Consider the following 10,030-nt stretch of genomic DNA (forward strand, 5'->3'; position numbering starts at 1 on the left):
ACAAAAAACATAACTGGTAAATTCACCTTTTACCACCTTCTACATGTATGGATGAAAATGTCAACTACCTTGATGCATTTATCAAAAAGATCACCACCTACTCCTAGATTGTTCCTATTATCTTATAAACTATTGTTTTTAAATAAATTCCAGATATATTAACAAAATCAATGAAACAATATTTTGCCAATTAAAGTCTCGTCAAAGACCACATAATTAAGTACTTACACTAATCTTTGCATGCAACATATCTATGCAACAGTATATTTTCAAGAAGGAGTACGCATGCGCAGAAAACCTTTTGAATTACCATTTAGAGTCAAATGTACAACATAAAAGGCTCACTGGACATTCATTCATATTAGAATTGATGAATAAGAAAAATTTTGGGTAGAATGCTTTGTTCCATATCAACTTACACACTATAATTGTTGCCTATCTTTGATAGGATAAATCATATACACACATCCTGTTCAATGTTGTGAAAAAATTTAGCAAAAAACAAGGAACCAAGGATACCCTCAAACATCTCACTCTATATCATTATGTTTCTTAATGGAAATGGAGATTAAAGAAAAATTTGGGCAAACAAATTAATAAAAATAATAATAATAATAATAATAATAATAACAATAACAATCTAAATGCTATTCATTTCTAATTCCACTATCACATTCATGTGAGTACAATCATATTTTTCATTTCCATTATCACTTTCATGCGAGACCATAACAATACTACAATAAGTAATAGTTCTTCCAATGACCTTTCTCGTCATTTGCAAATGTTATAAGTAATAAACTTAGAGACATCCTAATGAATTTACTTCCTGTACTCTCTTATTTGTAAAAACATAATTCTCTTTCTCATCATGGTGTCGAGACTAGTAAGTACACTTGGATTAGAAGCATATAAGCCCACAAGTGATTATGTGATCTGATAGACAAAACGTATATTCTTAAAAGGCATAAACCAACTTGGTTTCTATGTGTTGAAATGAAGAGACCAAAAAGAATAGGTAGCAGCCTTCCATCCTTCTTCTTTGCAACAGAGTTGGTGCACGATCACAATCCGAAAAATTCAAGGAAATGTATGGAAAAGGGTCGTTGTAAATAATATCCATGTAGAGTTATTCCACTCACCCTTTCCACTTTTTAAATTTCTCTTTGTAGATTTTTCTTGAGAATTTTAAATGGTAATGCAATTCTTAATAATCATTTTGGAGGATAAAATTCTACCAACTTGAAGAGTGAGAGGAGGATCAATCCTCATGCAAATAAATACAGACTTCAATATTTAATCTTCTCACATTTGAGTTGTCATTTCCTTATATATATATATATATATATATATATATGGGGTAGTGCTAAATGTCACCATTTTCTGAAGAGATATTTTTGGATATCACCCACATCAAGATGCTCTTAAAGGGTTGTTCTCACATCTTATAGAATTGCTCCATGTGGTGGACCTAGAACTACCCAAAATTATGCCTACCTAGAGGAATAGGAGGAAGAGAGAGGAAAGTGTGCCAAAGTGATTATACATGTTCTTAGTCTCAAAGGCTCTACATTGCGGTCCATAGAAATTCGGGTCTCAAGTTGGTCTTGGGGGTTTGTGAGATCATATGCCTATCCAATTTAAGCTCAACCCCAAGGACAATAAATCCCCTCTCCATTGAAGTTCAACCATGTTTGGTTAGTAGAGGAAGATTACAGGGAGCTAGTTGTCTTAGTTTCGGAGAATCCATCAAATAACATAGGTTGTTAGTAAATACAATAGTTCTAAGAAATTTTACATATGATCAAGGAGGTTACAAATAACTGGGATGCAATTTTTAATAAAAAAAATATGAAGCATTCCTCAAGGAGACCAAGCTCAAAGTTTCCTCCATCGATACCTCGAATGCAACAGGTATATTTTCAGATGAGGAGGTGGAGATATTAAAACTTCTATCAATCAAGTGACATTAGATATTACTTCTCTGCTTAAGAGGATAAGTGGAGATTGAAGTGTAAAGCTACATGGTTGACTAGTTGGACAAGAACACAAGTTTTTTCCATAACTATGCTTCCTCCTGAATTATTAGAAACGCCATTTGAGAAATTTCTAAGAAATATTGAGAGAGAGATAATTTTGAAGAGAAACATGAGGTGGGTAGAGTTAATTTCATTTACATATTCCAAGACCCAATAAGATGTCTCATCAAAGAGATACTTACTATGCTTAGGATATTTCCAAAGGTAATCAATGAAACAATGAATGAGTCTATGCAGGTAGAGATATCAAAGAAGAATATTCAATATACTCTTTTATCCATGAAGAGAGGTAAGAGCCTAGGCCATGATGGGTTTATTACGGAATTAATTTTAGGCTATTATAAACTCCTAAAATCGGATCTTCTTAAAATGGTGCAAGAATCTAAGAAGAGAGGGAAAATTCTACAAGCTATGAACTCCACATTTCTTCACATTATGCCAAAGAAGAAAAAATAGTAAACCTTTGATGATTTTATGTCATTTTCACACTACAATGTGGTGTATAAGGCGATATCCAAAATCATAACAAATCGTTTGAAGCCTATTCTTGATGTTGTCATCTTGGAGGAACAATTTGGCTTTATATTCAAGCATCAAATCTATGATGTTGTTTCTATAGCCCAAGAAGCTCTTCACTGTATCAAATCTTTAGGGATTCCTTTTGTGAATATGAAACTAGACCTTTACAAAGCTCATGATAAGATTATAGGGACCTTTATCAAACTTATTCTAATCCAAATGTGAATAAGTCTAGCATTGGTGAATTAGATATTGGGTTGTGCCCAATTAGCTAATTTCGTTGCTCTTATAAATGGATTGTCCTTTGGTTTCTTCGAGGCCACTAGAGGGCTAATGCAATGATTCACCATTTGTCCCTCTCTGTTCATTCTAATAGGAGAATGATTGAGTAAGTTGATTATCAATTCTAGGAACAAAAACAAGATAAATGGATTAAATATCACTCCCTTGGAATTTATGTCACATTTATTGTTTATTGATGATATTCTACACTTTGGTGTAGGATCAACTTAGGAATTTTAGGGTATTATAAGTATTCTAAACCTATTCTGCGAAGCAATAAGGATGGAGACAAATTGGAAAAGCTGATGTGTAAGACTTTTATTTTCTAGAGGAGGATCAATCAATACCCCTCAATGAAACTCTACCATTTTCCAAACATAGTATTGATTTTGTATTGATGAAGATTTCAAATATTTCTTATTTCACTTAAAGCTAAACTCTTGCAACTATAAGGAATGGTTATGGATGGTTGAGAAGGTCAAGGCTTGAATCTCTTTATGGGTCAGTCAATGGATTTCTAGAGGAGGAAAGTTGGTTCTCTTAAAATTTATTCTTCAAACCATCCATGCTTTTTTGACATCCATAACCAAGATTCCAAAAGGCATTCTAGTAAGGATTTAGAAAAAGAGCTTTCACTTTCTTATGGTATAGAGTATGGGAGCAAGGAGGTATTCCCTTAGTTAAGTGGTCGGTGTTGGCTCAACCAAAATGCTTGGGAGGATGGGGAATTGAGAACCAAACTCGATTTAACACAACTCTTATAGGTAAAAATATGTAGATGCTTAGATATAATACTTCTCTTTGGGGTAGTATAATGAGGTAAAAGTATATGGAAGGATCCTCCTTTGATGAATGGTTTCGAAGCCCTCAAACATCAACCAAAAATGGCTTTGTGGTATGGAAAGCTCTAGTGGAGGCTTTTTTTATTATCAAAAGATGGGAAGTACAAAAGATAGGTGATAGTAGTAAGGTAAGAATCGAGAAGGATCCTTGGCTAGGTGTAGGAAATCATTTCTAGTTTTCTAAGGAATTAGTGGATCAAATTCATGAATAAAGTATTTTCTCATGGTGAGATGCTCATAGTGAAGGGGGTCACAATTTCGGTAGACGTAATTGGAAATTAGTGGAAGATTTATATTTAATAGGAACTCTTGTGGAATATTGACATAATTGTGTGAGCCTTTTATGGTTGAACCACATCAAATTAAGTGAATAGTACCAAGATGTCCTAGTATGGTCTAAAAATTCCATTTCAACTGACTACATAGCCAAGCCAAGATTAAAGGTGCTTGTGGAGGAAAATGTACAGGGTCAACAAAATTGGTGGTGGGAGCACATATGGAAGTTGCATGGCTTGTTAAAATCCAATTTTTTCTGTAGCTGGCACTTAGTAATAACCTTCTAACTTAGGATAATGGGATAAAGAGAGGATGGTCAGGTACCAACAAATGTTCTTTGTGTAGGCAGGAGGAGAAATCATTTAGTCATATTTTTATATCATGTTCTTATCTTGGCCTAACCTAGAGCCCATTAGCACTTAAATTTAAGCCAAAGGCTATTTGGAATGGTAACGATTTGGATTGGAGTGCCCAATCATGGTTGATGGATGTAGAGGTAAGAAGCTAAGGTTCTTTCCCTTGCTAGCTTTTTTACTTTCTTTGGTGGGAATGCAACATGGCATTTTTTCAAGATAAACTAATTTTTGTTGAGGTAATTGATGAGCTAATGGAGAAGCTCATGAAGGAATGAGATGCTCACCCAAAAGGTAAAAGAATAGGGTTCATGTTATGCCCATTCTAGATTTTAATATTCCTTGGGGTTTTTTAGACAAGGCTAGTCAGGGGCATCCAACCAAGTGTGTAACTGAAGTTGTTTTCTTTCTCAACCAAAACCATTACTTCCACATTAGGTACACACCCAAGTATGGCTCCAATATAAAGGTATAATTCTCTACACTGTTTATTTTGTTACATTTTCACGCATCTCATGGTTTTAATCATCTACAATGGCTAGGGGACTCCAAGGTTGTAATAGATTAGGATACAAGAAAAGAAAAGGTGGAAGCAACTCACCTCCATCTGTTGCTTTCTCAAATTCACAGTCTTAGTCAGGATATATCATGGTCCTACTTCTAAAATATTTTGTGGGAGGGAAACCAATAGTGAGGCAAATTATTCAAAGAAGCTTTAGAATGTCATGCTAATGTTTTTTTTATTTATAAGTTTTATGTAGGGAGCATGGAGACTATCTTCTAAATACCCAGTGGTTTACATGGTGGCTATTTAAGAGATATTCAAATAGGTTTTAAGTTTTTCTTCTTAATATGAATAATTAAAACATTAAAAATGGTTTTGCATTATATTTTCATCTCATGAAAAAGATAGAAAGAAACCACCCCTATAAAGAAAAATAAAAAAATGTGGAAATTAAAAAAAGATTCATTTTCATATAAATGTCTATTACATTATATATTTATATATTTAAAGAAATATAATGAAAGTTATATTTGAAGTAAAGTCATTTTATGGGACAAGTCAACCACACACAAAATCATATGATTATATATACATACACACTACCATCTTTGGGACATATCTCATCCATCCCTCCCTCAACTCTTTATTTCTTCTTAATCCTTTTGCTAAAAAGATTTAACAATGTAACTTTATATATATTTATAACATGATATATTAAAATATAAATAATAATATTAAAAAAAAAATAACAAGAGTATAAAGTGTAAAGGCAGCGGTTTATTTTATACTCGCACTCACATGAAATATGTATTTACATATATGGTGGGAAGAGATATCAATGTGCAAATGGATCCTACAACAAAGTAAATAAAAGTATCGTATCATTTGGTCATGGATAATCCTACTCCTTGCATCCCCATCACCAAACTAACTTTCAGTATTGGATGGAACCTATCACCCCTGCAAAAGCTTACCGGTGATCAGACCTATTAATTTGACCTCGAAGGATCTCGAGGATTATTGAAAGTGTAACTGAGTATTCTTTCAGAAGCCGAACTGAGTATTCTTTCTGAATGGCTTCTGTTGGACATTTCCTCCTCAGACTTATCGCCTATATATCTAAAGAAACCTCTGGAATTACGACTCATGTTGAAAGAAGCTTTGCAGATGTCAGGAAGAGGAGCTTCGCCTTCTAGTATTTGGCAAATATGGCGCATGCCCAGCCTGCTCTCCGGATCTGGGTGAGAACACAAGAACCCCAACTTCAGCACCTTCTCCATCTCGCACACATCATATCCATCCTTCCCCAGCTTTGGATCTGATGCCTCCAGCAGCCTCCTCTCCTCGTAAAGTTCCCACACCCACTCCACCAAAATCATCTGCTCCACATCCTTCAACGGATCCACGGGCCTCCTCCTGCAAGCCACCTCCAACATCAGAGCCCCGAAGCTGAATACGTCAGAGCTCGGCGTAGCCTTCCCCGTGTGTATTAGCTCCGGTGCTATGTACCCCAACGTTCCCACAATATGATTAGTCTGCGAATTCTCACTGTGATCATACAGCCGAGCGAGGCCGAAGTCTCCCAGCCGCCCATTGAGCTCCGAATCCGGCAACACGTTGCTCGACTTGATGTCTCTGTGGATGACCCTCTTCTCCCATTGCTCGTGTAGATACAGAATCCCAGCGGCCACGCCCTTCAGAATCACGTATCACCGATGCCACGACAGGACTGTTGTCGAATTCCCAGGGATGAGTTTATCCAGGCTACCGTTGGGCATGTAGTCGTAAACGATGAATAATTGCTTCTGCCTTCGGCACCAGCCCCAGAGATGATCCAGGTTCCGGTGCTGTAGGCGACCCATGCTCGAGATCTCTGAAATGAAACACTTCATTCCCTCGACAAGCTCTTTCGTTATGCACTTCACTGCGACCTCTTAGCCGCTGCTGGGGAGAACACCCTTATAAACTTTCCCAAAACCCCCTTGCCCCAAAATGTTTTCGTCCCGGAACCCACTAGTGGCAATGCTCAATTCCTTGTAAGTGAGTCTATGGGGCCAGTACTCCATCTCCCATTCTTCCACCCTTTCTCCATACTTCGCTCTTATGAAAAACATGGTTGCAACTGCCACCGATAAGAGAAGTAGGGTGGCCACGGTGACACTGGCTATGATTGCCCGGTCCAGCCGTTTGGAATACATGTTCGCAAAACAAGGTAGATGTGATAGACTGAGCAGAGGCACCATGCCTTGGGTGGTGAAGCTCCACACGAGAATGTAATGATCTTGATCGATAAAGTTCCCCGTGGACGCTGCAAAGCCAACGAACATTTTCTCTTGCAGAACGTTGCCCAGATCGATTTTCAGAGATATCAGCGACTTTTGCGGTCTCGCTGAGCCGATCAACATGATGCTAACGTTAAGGCGGCGTTGAGGATGATTGTAATCGATCCAGACCTGTATGTTCTATCCACTCTTGAGGCTCAATCCATGGAAGCTATCCTCCCCATTCCAATATCCGGCAGGCTTGGTCTGCACCGAGATGAGGCTGTTGATGTTTACACCTACGTGGTTGTCGTCGGGATCATTGAATTCCACACTGTTGATCGTATCAAACTGCACTGCGAATAAGTGATTGTATGGCTGCCCATTACTGGTGAGGTTAAGCAAGCCCAGATATTGGGACGACAGAGCGCCGATGGGAGATATGTGAGGCATCATGATGAAGGCTATTCCGTGTCCGGCTTCAGCAGAAGGAGGATGCACCATGGAGAAAACAAAGGTAGTGCTAAAGGAGGAAAGTGTCTCGTTGCTTTTCATCTTCACGGGAATTGAATAGAGCGCACAACCGAGCATGAAATGCGAATGGTTTGTGAGGGCAAGGACGGATTTGGAGCCGATGACTGAAGCATCCGCCTCCAAAATCAAGTGGGTTCCATTAAATCCGTCGAAGATGAAAGTGGTATCTTGATCATCCTCATTGGATCTTGCAGGAATGTGTGGTATGAAGTGGGAGATGAAGGCTATCAGGAGGACGCTGCGCCGTGGTATTACCATCATGAATCGTTTCTCTAGGTGGAGATATATTGATTCTCCGAAATAAATAAATAGAAGATGGATATTAACACAAAATCAAGTGGAAATGGCACGTAAACGAGTTGAGACTGGAGCAGGAGCGGTGAGCGCAGGAGCGGCGAGCAGGAGATCCGGGAGGAGCAGGAGCAGGGGAGCCGACTGCGGACAGCATAGCGGCGAGCGCAGGAGCAGGAGTGGTGAGCGCAGGAGCAGGAGCAGGAGTGGTGAAGGCTGTTAGCGGCGAGTAGGAGATCCGGGAGGAGTAGGAGTAGGGGAGCCGGCAGCGGATAGCATAGCAGTGAGCGCAGGAGCAGGAGATCCGGGAGGAGCAGGAGCAGGGGAGACGGCAGCGGACAGCATAGCGGTCAGGAGGTTTCGTCCTGCAGGAGCGAGAGGGAACAGGAGCAGGAGCGGGAGAACCGAGAGGAGCAGGAGCAGGGGATCCGGCAGGAGCAGGAGCGGTGAGCGCAGGAGCGGCGAGCAGGAGATCTGGGAGGAGCAGGAGCGGGGGAGCCGGCAGCGGACAGCATAGCGGTCAGGGGGTTTCGTCCTGCAGGAGCGAGAGGGAACAGGAGCAGGAGCGGGAGAACCGGGAGGAGCAGGAGCAGGGGAACCGGCAGGAGCAGGAGCGGTGAGCGCAGGAGCGGCGAGGAGCAGGAGCAGGGGAGCCGGTAGCGGACAGCATAGCGGTCAGGGGTTAGCAAAGTAGTCTTTGCAGACAGAGGGCAGTGGACAGCATAGCGGTCAGAGGCAGCGACAACGGATAGCAGCGGGGTTTTCTCCACAGGCGGCGAGGGCTTCTCCAGAGCGGCGATCAGCAAGGGTTCTCCTCAGGCAGCGGGGGCATCTCCAGAGGCGAGTGAGGATCTGCGAGGGTTTCTCTGGCGAATCTGCGAGGGTTTCTCTGGCGAATCTGTGGGGTTTCTCCATAGGCGAGCGGCGAACGACGTGAGGAGCGGGCTCTCCTGAGTCGAGCGGAGAGAGGCAAGCAGAGGGGGTTTCGTCGTGCAGGCTTGTTTCATTTTCTGGTTCTTTAGTTTTCTCTGAGCGGGGGCGAGGTGGCTACCCTTGCCGCCTCTGCCCCCGGTGTTGCCTTTGCTCCGGTGGGTCTTCTCCTTCTCGGTGGCAGTTAGGTTTGTTCTGGCCGCGGAATATCCTTTAGAGCATTGAGGGAACAACGGTGTTTTGCTCTGTTTCGTCCCGCTTTTATGGATGTTTCCGTTGGTCTTTTCTGCAGGCAGATGCGAATGATTGAGGCAGTGTTCTTCCTCTGTTTCTCGTCTGATTCGGGTGGAGAGTTTGAGGGGGCGGGGAAGGAGTGGCTTCTTTTGCTTCTCTCTTCCTCATTTCGTGCCTCTCCACCCCTTTTCTGCACCTTATAGATGGGTTTGCCTTGTTGCCTTTCGGGGCTTTATTTGAGATCTGTTTAAACAGATTTGTATGTGGCTCGGACCACATTTCTGCATATGCTTCTTGCATTTGCATTATGTAATCTTTTTTATATGAATATATTATACTTTTTCTTCGGAAAAAAAAAAAAAATAAATAAATAAAATAAAATAAATTAACACAAAATCAAGTGAGCGACACACATTGATTACAAAGGCGCTTTCAAATCTTACCACTCAATGCAATTGAAGGAAAGCGTATTGTTACCTCCGAGAAGGATTCGGAAATCTTGGTAAGAACATTTTGAAAGAATGCATTTTTTATTGTAAAATTCTGAACAGCGAACTTACGAGCACGAAAGTTTCGTTTGTAAAATTCTGAACAGTGAAAGAGGAAGAACACGGCAAGGACTTTGAATATATAAGGAATAAGAGGGAAAAAAGAAGACTTAGATGCAATGACTTGGAATATATAAGACTCGTCGTATCCAGGAATGGAAAAATAATAATAGCACGGGAATGGGTCCGAAGACTTAAGACGCAATTCCAATATTCATGTGATGGAACAAATCTTGTTGGGCCCCTCTTTGTGCTAGGGTTGAGACCACGAGGCACGTTCTCGTTGAAATTGAGTTGCAAGTCTTTGGCAGGGTTTAAATTGTTACGTCATAATTATAAAAGTAGGAGTGAAATTGCAGTTCACAAAAGTGCGTAATACTAGCAATTGTTTCAAAACGTACAAAGAGAGTTCGATA

General features: G+C 40.5%; 1 protein-coding gene and 2 pseudogenes across 1 annotated transcript; all 3 read right to left on the reverse strand.

Moving 5' to 3' along the window:
- Positions 1–5,805: 5,805 nt before the first annotated feature.
- On the reverse strand, positions 5,806–6,678 carry LOC149160384 (L-type lectin-domain containing receptor kinase IV.2 pseudogene; annotated as a pseudogene).
- Positions 6,679–6,750: 72 nt separating this feature from the next.
- On the reverse strand, positions 6,751–7,221 carry LOC149160385 (L-type lectin-domain containing receptor kinase S.4 pseudogene; annotated as a pseudogene).
- Positions 7,222–7,278: 57 nt separating this feature from the next.
- Positions 7,279–7,869, reverse strand: LOC149160386 (L-type lectin-domain containing receptor kinase V.9-like). Its single transcript, XM_089434606.1, has one exon. The coding sequence runs from the start codon at positions 7,867–7,869 to the stop codon at positions 7,279–7,281; it is 591 nt and encodes a 196-aa protein (XP_089290732.1).
- Positions 7,870–10,030: the final 2,161 nt, after the last annotated feature.

Source organism: Pinus tabuliformis, chromosome 5_2 (genome assembly GCF_031772625.1).
Source record: "Pinus tabuliformis cultivar Carrire ecotype Pingquan chromosome 5_2, CPIR1, whole genome shotgun sequence".
In the NCBI taxonomy this organism is placed as follows: Eukaryota; Viridiplantae; Streptophyta; class Pinopsida; order Pinales; family Pinaceae; genus Pinus; species Pinus tabuliformis.

Coding starts and splice junctions, on each gene's coding strand:
- LOC149160386 (XM_089434606.1), bottom strand. CDS start 7,869: ATGGTAATACCACGGCGCAGCGTCCTCCTGATAGCCTTCATCTCCCAC.